Source organism: Plectrocnemia conspersa, unplaced genomic scaffold, assembly GCF_051122295.1.
Source record: "Plectrocnemia conspersa isolate PC_06_02 unplaced genomic scaffold, ASM5112229v1 ptg000002l, whole genome shotgun sequence".
Lineage (NCBI taxonomy): Eukaryota > Metazoa > Arthropoda > Insecta > Trichoptera > Polycentropodidae > Plectrocnemia > Plectrocnemia conspersa.
In genome coordinates this window covers 8204914-8228607 of record NW_028277166.1, presented here as the reverse complement: position 1 = coordinate 8228607, position 23694 = coordinate 8204914, and the positions used below count along the sequence as shown (strand labels likewise).

General features: G+C 29.1%; 1 protein-coding gene across 1 annotated transcript in view; it reads left to right on the top strand.

The window, feature by feature from the left end:
* LOC148237533 (uncharacterized) overlaps window positions 1–23694 on the top strand; it is a 211433-nt gene that overhangs the window by 169337 nt on the left and 18402 nt on the right. Inside the window, exons 4-6 of the mRNA XM_088205533.1 lie at window positions 12333–12469; window positions 18194–18296; window positions 22437–22593. Of these exons, the coding sequence (XP_088061659.1) occupies window positions 12333–12469; window positions 18194–18296; window positions 22437–22593 (397 nt within the window). The remainder of the gene's footprint in view (window positions 1–12332; window positions 12470–18193; window positions 18297–22436; window positions 22594–23694) is intronic.

Below are 23694 nucleotides of genomic sequence, written 5' to 3'. Positions count from 1 at the left end.
TTTTTAGATGCGTATAATTTTGCGTTAGCACATAGGATGTAGAGAATGCATTAGCTAATACCTCAGTTTTTTGTATGTTCGAGGTTACTATGTCGTCTCCATTTTTTAACGGCGGAATGTCTGAATATTTATTTTTAATTGATTTAGCGATTTTCCATAATGAGTTATCTGCGGGATTTAGTTTTTTCAGTTTACGCGACCATGAATCATTTTTAATTATTTGGATTTTAACGCGGATATCACTGGTTAATTTATTTAATAAAGTTTTAAGTTGGGGTGATCTATTTTTTTGCCATTGCTTTTTAATTCTGTTTTTGATTTTTATATATTCGATAATTTCTGGAGTTAATTTTACTTTATTTGGTATATTTTTACGCGTCGGTATAAATGATAGTTTACCCTGCTCGATTAAATTTGTAAAAAAATTAATATCATCGTCAATTTGCCTGGTGTTTTGTAAAGTGTATATCTGTGGAGCGCCGTGTAGACGACATTCAATGAAACTTCTAAAACCTTTCCAGTCAGCTCTTCCGTAGTCAAAAAATATTTCAGGGATGACCTCAACATCGCCTTCCAGAGCAAAAAACACAGGAAGATGATCCGAAGATAGAGCTTGGATGCAGTGCATCCCCGAAATTGGCGTAGAACCTTTGACTAATGCGAAATCAAGAGTTGATGGAGACATGTTATTAAAAGGATAGTGTGTGTGTGAATTTGGAAAGTGAATATCCGTGTCAGTATCGTGCAAGTAGTTAAAGAGCATGGTACCGGATCGATTGGTACTAGAACAATTCCAGTGCGAGTGCCTGGCGTTGAAATCTCCGCTTAATATAACAGAGCTTCCAAGTCCAAGCACAGCATCTAGATCACTCTGCAACAATTCGTCTCCGGGTGAGTTGTATGCGGCAGCAATTGTGATGATTTTATTATTATTATTAATTTGGATCGCGACAGATTCTAAGTTAATTACGTCGGGATTTATACGCGCGTGTTTTATAGATTTTTTAATAAAAATCGCAACCCCGCCACCTGGCCTTGAGAGTCGGTCTCTCCGGAGGCAAACAAAGTTCGGCAAAGATATTTTAACGTGAGGTTTAAGATACGTCTCGGTAACTATGACAATGTCAATTTTATACTCACTGATCAATAGCTCCAGCTCGCCAGTTTTGTGTCGAATTCCACGTGAATTCCACGTCAGCAAATTCAATTTCTTCTTAGAAGAGGACATCAAGGTACTCTACCATCATGATGGCTATCTCCATTTTGCTCGCACACTTGCCAGCTTTGACCCGAATCTCCTGAAGTACGAGGAGCATCTTCCGTAGATCCGAGGACGACATGGGGGCATCCTCTGCGCCGGTGTTTGGTGCTGCTGTCGGCTCTGGTTGTGATCTTTGAGCCTGTTTGAGATTAGCGGCCGCAGCTGAGAAGTTCTTAGCCGGTTGGGATGGTCGGAGTGCGGGAAAATGCTCCTGAACTAAGTTAAATGTCGGTCCAGGTGCAGCCGGGGCGACAGCCGCGACGGTAGCTGGCCTTTGATGTCTCCTCTGAGTCTGGACGAGATACTCCTTCCTGCGAGGGCAGTCCTTGAAGTTGGCCGGATGATCTCCTTCGCATCCGATGCATTTCGCTGGTGTCTCACGATCCGTTTTCGAGCAGTCAGCGGTTGCGTGACTGCCGGTACATTTGACGCATCGTGGGGTTCGGTGGCAGTTTTTGGCTGCGTGTCCATAAAGCTGACATCTGAAACATTGGGTTAAATGTCCATTGTTACGCTTATACCTTTCCAGAATGGCCTTGGCGAAACAAACGTACCGGATGTTTTTTATTGCAGCTGTCTTGGTATCCGAAGAGAACTGAACCAGGTAGAGGCGAGAACCTCCCAGTACCTCCGTCTTTGTCTTCATTGTCGTCACTTTGACGACATTGAGTCCTTGCCTTTGGAGGTCAGCAGCTATGTCTTGAGTTGGAACTTCTGGTAGTCCTTTCAGGACAGACTTTACTGTCTTGTCCTCGTCAGTGGTGAAGGTATGAAATGGGCGATGCCCCCTCAATCCTTCCATTAGTAAGGCTCGTTGCTCGAGCGAAGAACACTGGACGGACACGTTGCCCTTTCCAGTGTAACGCAACGTGAAGTTGCTGGATTTGGTGACGGATTTAATAAGGTCCGTCGTTTGAAGATGTGAGCCCGTGACCTCCATAATCACAGGCGGAACTCTGCTTGATTTGCTTCCTAATACCTCGGGAAGCTTTTCGAACCTGTTTTGGCTCGGGGTTGGTCCGGGGCTCCTGGACTCAGTGGATGGTCTGGCAGTTTTTTTCGGAAGTTGCCATTCCGAATCTTGACTGGGGTTAAGGAACGCCTTAATCGTCCCCACAGAACGCTTACGCGTCTGCGCCTTTTTCATGGCGCTGTTGTTTGGTAGGCAGTGAGCAAAATTGTTCAGCGGCGCAGCTGGCAGGTCCGAGTGTGTACAGCAGCGCGGTCTACGCACAGAGCACGAGGTGCGTCCGTACACCGCGAAGGCACAAAGCGGAATGAATAATAGTATATTGATTTAATACTCTAACATGACACAAATTAAAAAAAAATCTTTATGTATGATTAAAACAAATTGCTAGTTGCTTTCTTTACATTATTTAATTATTTTTTTATATTTTATTAACATCATGTATTCGTCTCCCAGAAAACATTTTGCATTTCACAGTCAGATATAAATTTACAAAATGGCACTGCTTCACGACTGAGGGAGCTTAAAAATATGCAAAGCTTCGGGTTGCTCGGATTCGAATCTGAACCGGCCTTTAAGCATTACCGTTTGATTCAAGACGTGTACGTAGCAAGGATCAATTCGGGATTACATCGGCCGTGGCATTTGAACGTCGATCCTTCGTCCTGTGCCCTTTGGGCGTCTAAACCGTAAGCCCGAAGCTTTCGAAGCCCCCCAAAGCCCAAGTGTCACATCAGGTGTACCGGTTCGAAAGTTGTTGCGCCAAATCTGCTTACCGACGACGAAATGCTTTTGCCAATCTCGATACGCAAAACACAAATCACGAGATCAGACTCTCCTGTGGGAGATTCTTTCTTTTATTGTTTGCGGTATTTTACTTTTTATACATTTCTTTTTGTGAAGGATATTTGTTTTAGAGACGAGATTAGGAATTATCTCAATGGATAAGACGCTGGAATTACTCCTATTACAGACCATCTGTCTATTTAGTTTTGAAGCACTATTTTTTTTTAATATATTATACATAAAAAGGATATTTGTACAGTAAAACTGTATTATTAGTTATAATTTTTTATACTGACTAATAAAAATTATACAACATTCTTTAATTAGTAAAAAATTAGTTTGTCGTTTGTGATGTCCTGATACATAAATTAAAAATGGTTTAATAACATTTCATCGCAGAACACGAATCACATAATATTTTTTATTTGTAATATTTTATTTTTCTTGTTTTTTATTAAGGAGATCCGTTTCGGAGACGGGATTGGGAATTTTCTCGATGGCCAAGACACTGGAATCACTCTTGTCACCGAATAAGTCTGTTGATTTTGTTTTAAAGCACTCTACGCAATTATATTTTATATAAAATCACTTAAAATAACACGTTTTTATTGTAATGCACATTTAAAATGTGCACTTTGCTTTTTTTACAAAAAAAGCTTTTAATTACCACTTCGATTTATTAATGATGCATTTAAAAATATTGCTATTTGCTGTTATTTATAAGCCACTTTAATTTATTTTTATGTACAATAATAAATATTTCGCGTTATTATTAAATTAAATAATATATGTAGATATATTCAACAGCTTTTAAAAATACAAAGTATTCCTCAGTTATGCCTTATTTTCTCACTGGCAAATTCAGATACTTTATAAAACTTTTCTCATGATTACATAAAAAGTTTTAAATTTTCACACTTGGTGTAATACATATTTTAGAAAGGTTGAATTCCAGGACTTTTGTAAAAACTTTTAAGCGAACGATTAATTTTGTATAATTTTTTCGACCTTAACAATCTTTTACTACAATGTAAAGTAATAATATATAACACATTTTTGCTTTTATATGATAGCACATATAAAAAAAATTAATTAGTAAAAAAATTAACAAATATTAACAAAAAGTGAGTATTATTTATTTAAAAAAAATATTTTTATAAGCTTAAAATAATTTTAGTGTCAATTTGATGAACTTTTAAAACAATTTTATTAGGTTTTCTAATAAACTGAGTTACAGAATTATTGAACTATCGAGTTTGGTGCTAAAAATAGTGTAGATGCGATTTTTATATCAATGAACTTCGCCAGCATAATATATCTGTGCTATAAATTATTAATTATTATCTAAAAGAATTTTGTTTGAATCATATATGACCCTAGTGATTTTTTTCAATATTTATCCTATCTGAAAGATGAGAATTACTATTAGATATAAATAATATATTAATAATTTCGATCGATCATCACAATATTTTTGTACCTTCCTAATCTCACGAATGGCCATCATGATAATTAATTAAATAAAGCTAGGTCTTGCATATATTGTGTTATATAAAAAAACTCTAATCCATAAAAATAATCTTGTCGTATTTTATGTATTTTTTTATAAAATCCACTTAAAACTTTTCTTGTATTATATTAAAAAATATATTTAATTTTTTTATTACTATATAGAATACACATATGTATTATTTTAATACACAAGGTATAAAATCCATAAAGGATAATGCAACAGAATAATCTATTTTGTAATAACGTCATAATCCGCTTATGCACTCAAGATCCCTGCACCATTAATAATAATCCAATTAAAAATGGGATAATATTGCACAGGAACGAACAGCGAAAGCTCTACAAGCATATATAAAAACAGCATAAAAAACCAATTAATCATCTATAAAGCGATAGCAAAATGAAGGGTTATTAACGCAGTTATTTTACGATATAATCAATTACCATTATCACTTCGTTGAGCGAAATTAAATTGCAATCGCGGTTTTGTATATTGCCGTTTGAACCAATTATAACTCGTTTTGGCAAAAATGTTTGCGACAAGTATTACTGTTTTCATGGCTTACTAGTCTTTTATGAATGTTCAAAATGGCTTTTTTATTAATAACTACTATACGTACTGCATTTTAGCCAGACAAGATATTAAAATTTAATAATTAACTGTTTGTTGACGTGTGCATATTAAAACATTTTTGTATTTTTTTTGATTGATACAAAATAAATAATGGTAGACGAGATACAAATTTGCGTTGATATTATTTGAGCCGCATATATTTTTAGTCATAACATTGCTCACAATTTTGATACAATAAAAGTTGTTGCTTTTTCACTAGTACAAGGTATTTTAATTTTAAATAAAAAGCTGTGTTAAAAAATATAGCGGCACTGAAAAATATTGGTGCCATTAAAAAAGAACTATTGCAAAAATATAGAGAAAGTTAAACTAGAAAAATAAGATTAGTCAATTGTAAATTCATAAAAAAACAAATAATAATTAGAATATTGATAAGGGATTCGTGCAATATTTTCGACCTGTTTTAAAGGAATCTCTTTAGCCTTCCGCTTATTAACTTACTCTTCTTGTTCTTCTTTTTTAGTATTGCTCAAAAAGATAATTGAGCAATCAAGTCTTTAATATTTATTTTTAGATATCGTTAAAAACATGACGTTATTTTAAAGCTAATTTTTTTTTATTTAATTTTTAAAGGTTGCAAAATCAGTTTTGCTTATGTGCATTTTTTATTCTGATCTTTTAAAGTGAAAAAAGTCACCTTTATTTTTAAAAAGGTGACTAATTTTGCAGCAAAACTATAGATCAGCCGCAGTTAGCTACAGTATTTTTTTCTAAATAATTATCCATTGTTGCGTCTTTAATTACTTTCGGTTAATTTTATTAAACCAATAGCATATTTTTTGTCCCACCCGTTTTACTGTCACTAACAAAATACAAAGAGGTCAGTGACAGTCTCGTGCATGGTTGCTCAGATGATTTTACTTGATTATTTCTAAATTAATTGGGCAATCACAGACAGTTCTTAATCATTTAAAGTACATTGCACCCCTTCGGGAGTTCCATAAGGTTCTAACCATGCCTTCTTGTTATTCGTGACATAAATACGGTGGTTACAAACTCTAGTTTTATTTTTTAAGCCAATGATTTAAAATTGTTTCTTAATAGAAATAGACCTTAGTCAAATGTCTGCTCTTTAGTTTTATAAAATGACATATTAGGTTTTTTTTTTCGATCTCATAACCATCAGAATATTCCTACGTTCTGGCTGAAAAAAAAAATCAACTTAATATTTTCTATGAAATCTCGATTAATTATGAATTGTTATACCCTTGCCTCACAATAAAGCGAGGGTGTATTGTGTCCAAATAAAAATATTATTTAGCTTGAGAGTTTTTGATGTTAAATTCAATGAGTTCTGCAGTAAAATACCACAAAATTTCACGAAAAATAAAATATGGAGCTATATGTATTTACAACAATCTTCCATTGCTCCATCAAAGTAATAACTTTTTAATTTGCTAGAACTTTTGCAATTGCACTTCTTCAAATTACAATAAAGTAGCTACCTTAACTATACTATTTTTCATATCAAAAGTTGCCCAAATTATTAAGAAAGGTTATAAAGAATAAGGAAAAAATTACTTTTTTTTAATGTTTATTTATAAAAATTATATATTTTTTTTTACTGTTATTTATTTTTTGTTTATGTTCTAACAGTAATTAGTAAAGAATTAATATATAATATATCAAGCCTTAGATATTTATTACAAACATATATTTTTAATACTAATAAGACTTATTTTTTATATTTTGCTATTTTAAAATTCCTTGTTTTTAAAATCCATTTAAATTATATCATTTGACTTATATTTAAATCACTTTCATTGTCATATATTATACATATATGCATGAAGTATTTACGTATATATGTATTATATACACCTATGAAACCCCCTTTAAATACCATATAATAATTTGTACATTATAATACAAAAAATATTGTTACTGTGCTAATTTTATAATTTAAATTAAAAAAAGCTTTAAGAAATAGCTTAAATTTAAATATTATATACATATATGTAAATTTATCTATATAAGTACATATTAACTTAAAACATAGTAGTAGTTTTTTTAGTCAAAATTAACAAACATATATCTATTTTTATTAACACATACCTTTCAATGTTTTTTATATTTATATAATATTATATTTTAATTAAAATCATTTATATAATATACATAAAATATGTACATGTGCTTGGTGGGATTCTTTTTTTAATTAAAATAAATTTTCTAGAATGTAGCATATACCGATTCTATGTATATATTTTTCTCGTTTAAAGAGAAAACTGTTTATAAGGGCAGAACGACCGTGAAAGCGGGATGTTTCATCAATTTTTCCGCGTGCCCAGCGCACGTTTATAAGTTTTAAATTGGACTGCGTTCGGGGGTGCGTAACCTTATTTCCTCCTAGCCAAATTGCTTGCTTAACAAGCAAACTTTGCTTATGACACAGGTGGGGACACAGTTAATAACCTCGAAAACGTTCAAACTTTGTATAAACCTATGTATGTGTATAGTATAACATATCATGGCTACCGGTAATCCCTCATGCAAACGAACCTAACGGGAAACTTTGAATGTCTTTAAAAAAACATTTTAATAATTAAAATATATTAAAAAAACAAATAAAAAAATAATTTAAAATAAGTTTATTTATTTAATTAAATTAAATTAAAACAACAGTGATTGAACAGGTTAAAAAAAATACATTATTATATTACAACACATAATTTATTACGCAAAATAATTATTAAATTTAGGATCGCTCTATATTAATTAAATAGAGCGTTGCTTAATTGTACATAATAATTAAAATACGCATACATATTCTATGTGTCATTCGGTACAACCATTGAGAAGTTCTCGACTTGTCCACTTTTCAAATGAACAAGTTCCACTTCAACTTCAATTTACTTTTGGTTTGCTCTTCTCTCTCCGTAGAAATCTCACAGAGGGAGCGGCTTGCTAAAGTAACACATATTGATACGACCGACGAACGGTTGAAATGTTGGACTTTGCAGATAATTAAATTGGAATGGTCCCTCAAGGAAATAAATTAACCATCGAGCTCACAGACTTTTTGCCGGGAAATGTGTATTTTTTTACCATTTTGCTTTTACGGGCTGACATATGAACGACTGCCATAAATAACGACTAATGTAATTAAAGTAAAATGGAAGTAATACTTGGATAGCTAGCTTTAATGTAAAGGGTGAAAAATAAAATAATACCAGACTAGATAAATGCAATAAGCTTTGAAAACTATGTTAAATAAATTAAATTATTCATATAAAAATATAAAATACTAGCGGACTTTTGCTATTGCTATTTTTTTTTAATAACTAGTTACTTATAACTGACTTTAACTCATAGGCTTCTCTATAAAACTAATATAAGTTTAGGAATTCTAACTCTTAGATCACGAGGAAAAGGATTATGTCGTGATTTATAGTTTATTTATTTTATACACATAATTACAGCTACTTCATAGTATATATAGTTAGAAGGGCAAGGGTTTACTGGAATTCTCGGCACGCTCTTCACCCTAAATGTACCGAATTAAGTTAGAGAACATACTTAACTACACGTAAATTTAATATGTGCGCAAGTAAACATCTACGGTGGTGTGTCTGTGTGTGTATCATTACGCCCGAAGCACAACGCATTTTAACGTTATTTAACGAGCACAATGTAAGGTAAAAATGTTGCTTGCCCATCTTTGATGATGTATTCTATTTGCTGGCTTTGCTTGTACGCTCTGTGTTTTTCTTTCTCTTTTTTTCTTTCATTTTTAATATAAGGCTTGTTACAAAGTCTTTTGTTATTACAAAATTTATATAAAAATCCGTATATAAATAATAAATTAATATTTGTTAATTAAATAAGGCGTTAGTAATATTTAAAACAGACATAACAATGTGCTTTTTTTATATCATTTATTATTAATAACTATATTTTAAAATATATATTTTATATTATATTAAAATTCATAGTATTCGAGCCGAATGTATATTCAAATTGGTAATTTTAAAAAATACAAATTATTGTGTTAAATATATGAAATAATAGTAACACCTATTAATTTAGGATTTGTAGTAGTGAAGATGAAATTTATATTTAATACAGCATTTGTAGTTGTGAGTAATTAATTCCATTTGCATATGAAGTTGCCGTTTGAAAACTCATAAAAGTTGAAACAAAAATGTTTACGAGTAAGGCGAAAGCTTTCGTCTCGTCCAAACAATGAGCTTTCGACTAGATGGTGTTATTAGCTTATAAACATGTTTGTTGGATTAACGTTTAATTGTAAAATTAACTACGCTTAAAAAAGTTTTTAATTTTATTTTACACAGAAAGAAAAAATCAACGTAAAATTAGTATTATATATAGTTTATTTAAATTTATATAATACATATAGGCACAAAATTATAATTACATAATAATCACTAATTTCGATCTCCTAGATACGATAGCAATTTAAAAACACTAAAATTTATATTACATTTGAACCCAAGTATTTTAGGGTAATAATCAGAGACTTATTCAACTCGTATATCATGCAGATTGTGTATATCGATAATAATAATGAGGGTTGATAATTTTTGTCTTAATTATATTTAATACACTATATAATATTTTGTATAATCTATAAAACAAATTTCAGAAGTTCCTCTAGCAAAAGTTTCACGATTCTCGACGTTGCGCGTGTTCTCCACTCCGGCGATATAATACGTGTCTAAGAAGTAATACATGAAAAATGTTTAGCTTTCGCATTTTTATTTATCGCTTCAACTTTTCGAGAGACTGCAGAGAGCTTGACTAATGCGTTTCGTTTGTTGTACACGTTGTTAAAAAGGAGAAAGACAATAAGAAATGGCAAAAATGGTAATTTGGAAACGCGCCAAGATCGATTCTGCGCGCTAATATATTATATTTTTGCTCTTCGGCGAAACGTTGTATTTTTTTTATTTTCACATAAATGATTCATAGTTTAATACGAAGATTTGTGGTTTGGTGTATTATTCTATCATACTGTAATAAAACAGGGTATGTCCAATGTATGGACCAGTTTTTTTTCATGCAAATATTTATGGAACATTTTATATTATATAGTTCTATTTTTAATAATACTTGGCCATTTTAAATATACACAAATAAATCAGATGATCACAACTCTTTCAAAGAAATTGAGATTCGCAACATATCTTAAATGTGAAGGTATTCTTTTACAACATATTGTTAAAGTGAAGTACAATACCATTGACATTGCACTAATATATTTTTTACGCATAAAATGATTGCATTTTTAAGCTGTAAAATTACTATTATGGCAGACTTTTAAGTATTATATAAATAATAAAACATATAATATCGTTTATCGATTCGCCAAAAAACTTACCTTAATATGCAAATAATCGTTACTTCGTAAGAACATGCCGCTTTTTATTTGCAAGAATAAAAAGACCGGGAATATTCACTAAGAATTCAAAAATGACTGTCTTGTGAAAAATATGTATGTTTTCCACAAAATTACGCATAAAAAATATTACTTACGTTATAAAATTAGGAATTTGTTCTATAAAACAGTAAGTTAAAATATACACAGAGTCGCATAAAAAAATTCATTTAAAATTTCAGGAAAATTATAGGGTAAAAAATCTTTGAAATTGTTGTAACTTGTAAGTAATATTTTTTATTACATATCTTCAACAGAATTATCGTCGCTATATAACAATAATCGGCACCATTTGCAATTTGTTTTATAATTACTTTTATCACTAGAAGAGTTAGTATGCGTATTAGATAAACATGTTACAGACAATGGTTCTTCACAATTAGAATTAGCGTTTAGTGTTGAATTTTTTAGTGATTAAACTTGGTTTTGCTGTTAATTATAATATTTTATAGGGCTGGAATTAAAAAAATATAAACATTGATAGTATGGAATATTGTCTGAATTTTCACTAGAGTCTCCAATTACTCGAACCATCAACTACTCGAGTATCGAATATTAAAATTTTAAAATACTCGAGTACTCGAGTACTTTCGAGTATTTACCAAATGTACCAAAATAGCTATTATTTAAATTCGTGCACATATAAATAAATAAATAAAATACTTAGTATGTTTATTTTTACAATTATTTTAACTTCACGAACATACTTTTTAAAAACAATAATGCAAAAAGTGTCTCGAATTTAATATTACTGCTAACCTTTGGTTTTATTATTCCCGTTATGGAAAAAACCCTTTTCGTTGCTGTTGATGTTGGTCTTATTGTCATTAACGCGTTGGATAAGGCTTCTAATTTATATCTGTTCGCTTTTTATAGATATAAAATTTTTGAACTCTCTTTTTATGTTCTTTTCTTTCATTCCCTTCTCTGCTTTTCTCTTATTTCCTTCGACTATTGACAAAATAGTATTTTGTTATTCTTCTTGAATAATTTTTTTTTCTTAACAATATACAATATTCTACTCCTTCTGATCAATGCGAAGAATTTAAATCTATATCCTTCGAAGATGTATTTGGGGGAATCCCTTTCACTCTAGAGCTAAACGGTTCGCAAAGAACTGACTTTACTTTAAATGCCTTTAAAACACACAATTGTTTTGATTTATATTTTAAGCTGAGGGATCAGTATAAACAATTTACAACACTTTACGCTACAACTGCATAGTCATAAAACCTAAATTTTTTTTTTTTGATATTTCATATTGTTCATTGCCATAAATTAGATAAGTCGGGACTGTCGAACAGAAAACACAAAATAAATTTCTCCGTCGTACCCACTAACATAGCCGACGACCGGAACTATGCAACTATGGAACTATGAAAAAATTATACCTGATAGTAACCGCTCTAACTCGGGACTTCGGGCATAAACGCCAAATAAAAGCAAGACGTTAACCTTTACCGGACCGAGTTAAAGTTATTTTTGTTTCTGAAATATTTAAAAAAAATTAATTTCGAGTATTAATCGAGTAATTTTCAAAATACTCGATTATCAAGTACTTGAAAAATAGACAAAAATACTCGAGTATCGCGTACTCGATTACTCGAATTGGAGACTCTAATTTTCACACTTTAAATCTAAATCCATTATATAATATTACTACGTTAAATAAAATAAAAGTTCAACTACGTCTTTAATCTATAAAGCGGTGTTTTGCTGTTGTTTTAATTTGTTTCCTCATTAAACAAAAACTTGTGTTTGTTTGTTTCAGTTTGCAACAGAACTTACTACGGAGATGTTGGCAAAACTTACGAACTCAAACTTACAAAGCCCATCGAAGGTCGACTGCCGTTCCTCTGCCATTTGACGTTCACAGCCAACGGCCATATTCACGGAGATATTGTACAGGTGAGTTTTCAAACAAATCACGTAATTTTCACCAAAGGAAAAATAACCAACCGAGTTTAATTTCGTCAAATTCTCGTTAGTTGAAATAATGCAATTTGATCCTGCTCGCAATTTCGACGCAACTTTTTAACGAAATTATTATCCGCGCAAAGATACCTCGGTGTAAATTTTTGATATTAGAATGTGTAATCGTAGAAATGTAAAAATTTTCTCGCAAGACCTTTGTGCAGCCTCATCCTCATAAATTACGTTTCGTCGATAAAATCCCGCCGAAAAAAATTCTTATTAATTTTTTCCTCTCTCTCTCTCTAGAAATTTACAATTTTGCTCTGCTCATTTTGTGCAAACTCATTATTGACTCGGTGAAATAATGGCGGTTTAATTTTCTTCCAATTCTTCCGCCCACGTAAACGTTCCAAAATCAGCAGCACAGTAAGGAGGTCAATAGATTGCTTTGCGAAATTTGTAACGATGCCATTCAAGCATTGAAAACATTTTTTTAAGAAAACCCAAATTAAAAAGAATTGTTTATTTAGTATATATAGTTACAGTTAATTTTAAAAATAAAGCATATTTGTTTTTAATTTTTATTGGTAGCACAAATAAATGTTTTTGATGATTTACTAGTAATAGTGTGCTATACAACTGATCATTAGAGTGTATTTTATTCTTTCAAGCATAGCATGTGCTATAATTATTAATAAAATAAATATAAAATTCACTGTTTTGTAGCAAAAATATAATTGATTTTCATAGCAAGAAAGCGTTGTACCAATTGCAAAATAGTTATTCCATTTCTTTAATATAATTCAGAAAGTTTGCAGGGGTTATGGAGCGGAACTGATATTATGATCCTATCAACTTCTTGCTTTGTGAATAACGAGAAAAGATTTAATTAAGCAATATAATATATTTTTCTCTTTAGAAAGTGATATTTTTTCATATCAGATATGAATTGAATTTATGTATCTGGTATTTGTGGCACGTTAAAATTCTTATGGCAAACAAAGTAAAGGGCTCATAAAACGCTTTTTTGCTCCACATACAAATATTCGAATTAATCCCATGAATAATGCAATCGAAGCTTCAACCCTACCGGGCCCCTACCCCCTCTAGCTCATCACAAAAGAAACCCCCTCTGATCGGGTTGAAGCAGCATATTTTCAGGGATGATTTTCGGGCGTTTTTCTTCGCGAATAAAGATTTCCCTCAAGCTTTTTCTTGCGGCCAGATCCGCGTATTTCTCGTTCACGGAACATTAACTCCGGCCATAAAAGCCTCACTCTTTTCGCCGTTGTAAACTCTGCTTTTTTCTACTCGCGAAAGATCCGACGAGAAAAGAAAAAAAACACACACACACAACCCTCGAAATACCACTACTGCCATCATCGCCAACAACAACCGGCTTTTCGTTCATCCGATCGGACTTTCTGGGGCGAAAATTCGCCGGTATTAAATTTAATATATTTTTTATCGAAAGCGCGAGATTATTTTCTCGCCATTAATCTCATTGTGTTGTCATTAATCCGTATCGTTGCCGCAATCAATCTAACCCACGCTCGTCTTACGCTTGAACGTCTCTAAATAACGCATAAATTATATTGTATATCAAATCGATTAATATTTATGATGTTGCTTGATAATTATACGCAAATTATGCTGCGAAAATGTAACATACATGTTTAATATGCGTGATCTTGTCTATATTGCTGCTTACAAACTCATCAAGTTGAAAGATTCTTGGAATCCAATCTGCTATAATATAAATGATGACAATTTTTTTTAAAAGCGTCAGCTCTAAGTCTTTTTAAACATAAATAAATATGATTTACAGTTATCATCAGAAGATTTATATCTTTTAGCAGCTACACAAAAAAAGTCACAAGTAAAAATAAAAAAAGCAAAAAAAAATGTTTGAAAAAACAGACATATATTTAAATTAAGTTAATTGTTAGTGTTTTTATCGTTTACTATTTATATAATCGATCCTTGTTTTAGGGCTCCATATATGTTTTTCCTCTAAAGGTATTTAACAATATCAAAAAACCCAGAATTCAGAAAGCTCACCAAAACATCATAAAACAAACATGGTACACAAGCAACGCCGAATTAAAAGGATACAACTATTATATTATGAAGACTTGCATCGACCCATCTCAACATTAACCCTTATCGTACTGTTGTCTAAAAATGACAAGTCAGGCGATAGAGGGCTAGAAATGACACGCGGGCGGTTTACCTAATTACACGCGTTTTGCAGTTAAGGGTTAATTTATTAAATAAATAAAATAAAACTATATTTGTATAGGACGGTTCAAACACATTTTACAACCCTTATGGTATATATCATCCTTCATAGGTGTTAAGTTTCATACAAACTAAAAGTGGCAAATGATTAAATAGAATGTAATAGTTTTTATTTACTTGCGACTAATAAAATATCATTCTAGTATATTATATTTTTACTTATTATTTATTTATTAAAAATATGATATTTAATGTTTTAACTAACTAACTTATAAATAAATATAAGTAAAACAGAATAAATAAAATAACATATTTTTTATATTAATATGTGTGTTTAAATCATAAAAACTACACATAAAATTTGTGTAATAATTGAAAATACATATTTATATCTAACCTAATAAATTTATAATCTAATCTGATTTCGGTAAATGTTATTTTTAAAAGAAAAAACGGGTTTAACTGAGACGTGTTAATTATATGATCATATATACTTTGGCGTGAAGATAAGCAAAAGTTTACTAAAAATTTAGAAAGAGATTTTCAACAAAAGGCTAAGAGGAAAACTTTAACCAAACGCAAAGAAAAGTTTGTTTTCGTTAATTTAATCTTAAGTATCTACTTAAATACATTGTTTGAATAAATATTTGATATGAATTTCTTAATATTTTTTTTATAAATATTAAGGTATTAAATAGTAGATTTAGTTAAATACTTTGTCTTCTCTTTGCGACGTAAAAATGTTATTAAAAAATTAATAGTATTTTAAAATTAATAATAAATCATATTTTTATACCTAAAACAAATAATAAATTATATACTAGTTATAGAGGTGAATTTTTAACCCTAAGATTTCTGAAATCTTTTACTACTTCATTACAAAAAATACAACAAAATACATTTGTTATAGGTTGCAGAGTATTTGTTTCGTTTTAAACTTATCATATATTTTTTTACGTATTTTATAATACATCGATATTTATATCGTAACCTAAAATATTTGACAACCAAAGGATTACATTATTTAAATTCAAGTATTTTACTATAGCATAAACTAACTATTAATGAACATATATTTTAATGATTTTAAAGATTTTGCATACATCAAAACTGTGCTTGTAAAAGCAGTACTTTTTCAGTAGTTTACTTTTTACTTCAAATAGCTTAAATTCATAATTTTCTATATTCATAATAAGGGCATTTACTTAATTTAAAGTAATTATTTTTAAATAATATGCTTATCTTCTTGACAATTTAATGTTTAATTTTTTTTAAATACTGTCTATTGTAAAATGCTTAAGGTATTTACTTTACATTAAAGAAAACGAAAGCTTATTAAAATAAATATAATAGTACAAAACGATGGTTCATAGTAAAGCAAAAATAAACCATCTTATAACTAATAAAATACCTGATTTTAATTTAATTTTTTATGTCTTTAATTATATATCCATGTTTTTTTAAGGTTTTCATTAATATACCTAATGAAAAACTAAAATAATCACGTTATTGATTGGCTTTAAATTTTACAAATTATCATTATACAAAATGCAAAATGCAAACTCTGCAAAATATTACATTTTAAAAAGAATTTCCTTGAAAACATTTGGAAATATGACGTAGACTTTAAAAAAATGTTGTGATTTAATTACGGTTAGTAATTTTTTTGATGATGTAGGTTTTAAGGACATACTTTGATAATTTTTAGGTTAGTAAAATAGGATATGTTATTTATTATTTGTTCACATTATTTTTAATGACTCGAGTTTTGAAAAAAATAGTAACTTCTTTTACTCCATACTAAGCAAGTATGTTTTATTATCTGTATCATTAGCTGTTTTTATATTTAAAAAAATACTTTTTGCTATAAATGCACTTTTTCGGTTTTTATGTCGCAAAGTTTTTTATATAATAATTAAATTTATAAAGATTTTTGTAACATAATTTCAGTTCCTTTAATGACTATTTATGTCGTCAACGTACATAGGAAAGTCAGTATTTTTTTAAATAGTTATGTCATTGAATAATGAATCATCATAAAGATAAGAAATAACAGTGTATCATTGTGCCATTATTAATTATAAGTACTCGGTAAAATATTTAATATTTCAGTTTATAAAACACATTTTTAAAATATGTATATACACCTATTACAACAAATTGAAATTTTGGTGACTGTAGTTAGTTAAAAAAACCTTAAACTCCTTATTTTTCTACATAAGCCATTTTTTGCATTCCCAAACAGTATATAGCTTTATATATTCTTTATACATAAAAATGTTAAAAAAACCATGCAACATCTGTGTTTAAAGTGTCATAAACTTTTAAAATGTAAGTCGAACTACCCTATCGTTACTTTTTGTTTGACCGAGTTGCTACACACTAAGTATTGATAAAAAAAAATACAAAAAACCCTGAACCAGTAAAAATCAGAACACGTCCCATTCCCGAGCCATTTTGTATTCAACCCAGCGCCCGACACACGTTTTTAGCCGCGCGTTACAATATTCGTCGCAAACCTGTATTTTTGCTAATTTGGCACATCAAATTTCCAATATCGACCGCACCCCTCATTGGAATTCAGCCAAGGGATGATACCCCTGCGTCCTAAAAGTGCGTAATAAAATTTAATCACCAGCCGCCCATAAACGAAGGGCATTAAAACAGCGCGAGCTAATCAAATCATACCAGGCCGCAGACCAATTCGAACGGGTCCAATTGATGCAACCATAAATTTGGACCCCTGCCTTAATAAATTATCTGCTTTGACCAGGCGTCAGCAAAATTTGACACTCGGATATAGTGCGCGTAACGGCCGGCAGATATACAATGAGCACGTTTTTCATGTTATTATTTTAATGTAGGCTACTAATAACTTATTACAGTGCAGAGGTCCCTACTGAAAAAAATAACGAGGGCAGTTTAACTCGAGAGTATACGATTGACTGCTCCCACAACTTATATAATAGAAAATATAAAGGCATTTAGGGTAGGATTGATTGAGCCTGCTTAATTTTGTGAAAATCAATTCATTTATATAAAACGATATATAATATTTTCACTGCTGATTAATTAAATAATGAACTACCAGTACTTTGTAAAATTTATTGAAATTAACTATGATAAAAAAAAGCGTTAAAAGCGCTATAAACTAGCAAAAAGTCTATACGACACAGCAAAAAGTTTTTAGGCTTTTGTGCATACTACACGTAGCAAAAGTAACTAGCTAAATGCATTACTACAGTCATTTGAAAGCTCGATAAATGCAGAATATTAGAATGTGAAATTTTATTATTAAATATTATTTATTATATAGAATATAGATATGCTTCAACACATAAACTTGAGTAAAACCGCCAAACCACGACTAAATTTAAAAAAAATAACCACAATTTCGAGAATAACTAATGGGAATATATGTTATTTTTTTAAGAGCATCTATAAATTTTTTTAATATGTTTATTTATTTTGTTTCAGCTTATATTTGACGCTTTTAACGTTGGTAGATACGAACCGTCAGCTCTCGATGGATGCCCAGATGGATTTATGCAGTTATCTGAGCTTGGAAGACCTTTTACAGGTATGTAAAAAATTTTATATTAAATATTTATATAAATTATTTTATTATTTTTGAAACATCAATATCAAAACTAATTTTGTATTAAATCAATTGACATATCCAAATAAAGTGGTAATATTACACACCGTTAGCTTTAAAGTTATTTAAAACGATTTATTTATTAATAAAGATAGGTTAATATAATTTTTTATAATATACAGAAGTAATAAGTTTGTCATGTGCAATATTACTTATATGCTTAGAAAGAGAAAAAATATGTACATAATAGGCTTAAAATATATTAAAAAGATTTTTATATTAAATTTACAAAAGGAGAATTGTAAGCTGTTATTAAATTTGCTACATAATCCGTGAAAACGATAGTGTTCGATAAGAATATAAAGGGTAATAGCATTTTCTTTTGTGTGTGGAGATTAAAAGATATTAAATCATGATACATAAAATATAAAAGCATATTATTTTTGTGTTTAAATTGTATTTTTAGAATGGCAGATGAAAATATTTATACAATATTATACAAAGGACTTAATTGTTAAAGGAATAACACTAATGTGTTTGATCGGATTTAAAAGGAACTCAAAATAGCTATTGTAAAATTAGAAAAGAAGATAATCAATAAAGATATACAGCTAATAGAGTGAAGCATTAGTTGCGAAATTTGTTGAAAAAATGTAAAAGGTCATTGATTAAGCTTAGTATTTATTTACAAAAAAAATATCAGTTAAAAATAAATTAAGTCTCTTATAGTTTTAAATCAACGATATTTTAACTATAAGTATTTCTTGCTTTTTGCAAAGCTTTTATTATGAAATTTCATATTGGTAAATCACCCATTATTGATTTATTAGTACAACTATAAATTAATAATGTTTCTCTTAAATTTTTAGTCAAGGAAATTAAAACTATAAGTTTAAATCTTTATTAATTTTAAATCGATCATATTGAAAAAAGTCTTTTGTATCGTTTATATTTAAAGCAAATATTTGATAATGTGAGGACTGTTACTGTTAAATTATTTATAAAGAGTGTCACCAAAATGATTCATAATATAAAATCATGCTACATATTGTCTCTCCATTACTCACAAGTTAAGTTTTTCCTCACAAGAACCTGAAAAATGATATTTGTTTATTATAAGCCACCCTTCACCTTTAATCGGCGAAATGTTTGATCTCCCTTTCCCTTTACTTGTTTGTATATTATCTCATATGACACGATAAACACGAACCGAGATTTCCACGTCAATTTTTAAATCTGCCCTCATCCCCTATTTCAAAGTGTAAACGTGGAAATATTGAAAAACGATTTTATCCTCGTTGATTTGAGTAATTGTGGGTGGAAATCCTTTCGCTTCATATATACATTCATACAATCGCCCCTTGTACAGCTGCACCGCCCCGAAGCAAATTTATCGGTCGAAAGGGCGGAGCGATGATGAAGGTGGGGTAAAAAAGTGAAATAAAAATAAAATTGAAATGTCTATATATTATATATCTGCGAAGGCGGAAAAGAGCGCATCAGAATAAATGGAAACGCGGTTTTATTGAGGTCTGGTGAACGTGATCACGTTACTAACTTCATATTTATTTAATAAATGGAAATGGCGTCGGTGTGTTTTATCAAGTTTTGTTATTGGGTTATAACAACTATAAATAATTTTTCAAAAAGCAAATATATGGTGAATGATGTTGAATAATAGGAATATTTAGATTGATTTAAGAGTTTTATGTTTATAATTATGATTCAGGTAATTTTAATAACAATTTAGTATTTTTAATTCTAAAATTCAAATGTCATATTTACTAAAAAATATGTTATTTTAAGAAAAAAATAGTGCTTCTCATATATACACATTAAATATGTAAGTTTTTCTTTCTTTATGTATTGTAGTGACACATTAACGTGTCTTAAATCAGGTGCTAAAATATTAAATAAATCAGAATTCATAGTTCTCAATTTTTTTTCTGGAATAAAAATCTATATATGCATTTATATTAATCCTCTAAAAAAAAATAAACCAAACATTTTTTATCAGCGTGTTTTTGTTACTGTTTGATTTTTTCATCTAAGCTAATTTCTATCATTATTACATTTTTACTATTCAAATATGTTTCAATAAAGTTCACTACTGTTGAGAACAATATATGAATAACATAATATAGATGAACATAAAAATTTGAGACAAATACAAACTTTTAAATTGGGCGTTGATTATTAAATTATTGTAAAATAATGCAACATTTTTTGTATATATTTGTTTCAAAAAAGAACATTTAGATTAAACAGATTATTTTCTAAAATATTATATTGCGTAATTGACCAAAATTTTCCGATCAACGATTCAGAGATTTTTTTATAATATAGATATTCAGGCGTTTGTCAGTATATCTTCTGCTATATTTTTCTGCAAGTTTCAAATTTCATTACTTTGGTCAGAATATCTAGATATACTAATAAATTTACTAATGACGTAGTAAATAAACTGATGCTTGACAGAATATTTATTAGATATATGATACATTTATTATTCGTATATCGGCTTAAATATTTCATTTTTTCTTTAGCTGTGTATTGATATAAGATTAAATATATATACCATCTTAATAAGTTGTAAACAGCATTTACACTTCAATTTTGTTAAATCCAGTGAACGAAATAATTATATTTAGATAAATTTATAGTGATTACTTATATCTAGAGTGTCAGCAGAAGGCAATCAATAAGAAAATCATATGATTTTGCGATACCGCTAGATAATAACAGTTTTATTTTTCTCTTTAAATGCTTTAAATGTTATTTACTTCTGGGAATTCAACTTCAAGGGCTATACTATCACGTAGGATCATCAGTACTTTTCATTGAAAAATAGAGTGATATTATATAAATCTATCATAAAACCAGCGTGGTCTTATGTGGCTTAGATTTGGGGTGTGACCTCCATATTAAATATCAATATTCTTGAGAGATTTCATAATGTGCTTAACAAATATATATTTAGTATCTACAAATAAGTTGTTGTAAAAATCAATTAAAAGGATGAGTTAATAATATTTGAACTGATTAAAAACTCACCCAATTAACGTTTTTTATCAACTAAACGTAAATTTTTTAGAAGTAACATTTGATTGACATAAGCATTATCATGACTATTAACAAAAGTACTACTAACTAACCTTAAATAATATAATGTAATAACATACAGATAAAATTTTTGGGTAAATTTATTTAAAATAATAAGGAGGGAAGTAAATATATTTAATATTAAAATTGCTTATTTACCAAATAGACTGCATAAAAATTAAATAAAAATATGATATTAATATCTTTTTAATATATTTAATAAGCTGCTAATTTAAAAAAATAGCAGTAACTGTATATTAAGTTATGCAGATAAAATAAAAAAGTTAGATATTTTATTTCACCCTTCTATAATTTAACTTAAACCTTACTTGAAAACAATTAATATGTTAGATTTTTTGTAAGAATTTCATCTCACTTTTATAATATAATATTTTATATCATATTTGTTAGAAGTATACTCGAAGATGATTTAACAATAATATACATATAATTATTATATTAAATTAAATAAATATATTAATTTTATGTTAAGCAGTATGAAATAAATAAATATCAATAATTTAAAAAAATACTTTGCTGACATACTTATTTAAAACTGATGTTTTTATAAATTAAAAAAACGTATTCAAGAATTTCTGGAAAAAGTATCTCTTCTACAAGATCCTTTGAGAAATAAAACATATTTGATCAGCGTATTTTGTTAATTAAAAAACAGTCTAGTTATAAAATGTGTTAAAGTTCTGCGTTATTTATTTTTAATTGTACTTAAAAAAATAGTATTTTAATAATTAAATAACCCAGAATATTTAAAAATCGATATTTTGTAAAAAGGCAGTATGCAAAATTTCAAATAAAAATACACAACATACATTAATTTATTTGTGTACCTTATTCATAAATTATGATCTAATTTTGTAATTAATAATATGTATTTATAGTAAAAATAAATTAAAAATTTAAATATACATTTCATTTTTATAATATTATTAATACATATTTTCACTATGCGCATACTGTGTATTAAAGTAATATTAACAGATTTTTTTGCTCCCTTTTCAGGTGGTTCTTGGTGTGGGTCTTCTTCAGGATACGCTGTGTACTACAGCGAGACTTCTACCATCACCGTATCCGTGAAATTGTTCCACGTGAGAATAAACACGCCGTTTGAATTCAAACTCAGATACAAGTTTGTGTCGCAGATGGAGGCCATAGTCAGGTATGTGTATAAGAAATTGTATTTATGTCTGTGAAACTATATTTTTTTATACGTAGGTATTCTATATTGAATTGTTTCAATCTGTCAATGTTTCTGTACATGTAGAATCATTGCTTTTTGCAATTGAAAATATTGATCACGACACTCCATTTTGCTTATTGTGGTTTTCAATTTAAAATTACACATAATTATCTTTGGCATTTAAGCACCTTAACAATGGGTTTCTTGACGTCTTAAAGTCTTGACGTTAAAATATTTTTTTTAGACATGCGAAGAAAATATTTTAATGAATAATAAATTCATTAGAACAGTCTTACCCTAACAAACCATACACATAGTATGTGATTATTTAATTTTTAATAATAATAAAACATACGATAAAAATGTGATACTCAATATATTTACATATTAACTTAGTAATTTTGTTCAAAATTACATATTTTACATAATTAATTTTAACGGCGTTCATTACAATACCCTCGTTTGCATATACATTAAAAAAGCGTCCCAATATTTTTTTTTATTTTAATATAATTAAAAATTGAAATGTTTTAAATGTTATATTATAATATTGATATATTTATCGATGTAATGTATTATTTTAAACATAATAAATAAATATTTGTCATTGAATTGGACACGAAGTTTAGGAAATGCTGCAAATTGCTTAAAAAGACCCTTGCGTTTTCCCAAGGGTCCTTTTTTAACCAAAAATAAGATCGAGGTCCAAACGCAGGTCCTATTCGAATAAAGCGGCGTCGAATCCCGCGGGATTCGCCCCTGAAACTTAATATACTTTTGCTTTCAAAGTGCCGGGACGGAGCTGCTTAATTGCGCAAAGTTTGTGCGGGCCCCCACTATGGATAGTCTTTCGTTTCATCTTCAAGAATATAAATGTATGTATATATATATGTATACTATGCATCTATATTTACATAGAAGCTCTTTTATATAGGATGTAACATTAAAAACTTGCAATTTTAAAAAATAACTATTTGTGAACCGGTTAGAATTTTTAAATGGAAATGAGAATGTGCGAATGACTGATTCATTATTTGTAACAAAGTCGAACATCTTGAATTTTTTTGCTCCCATAAACGA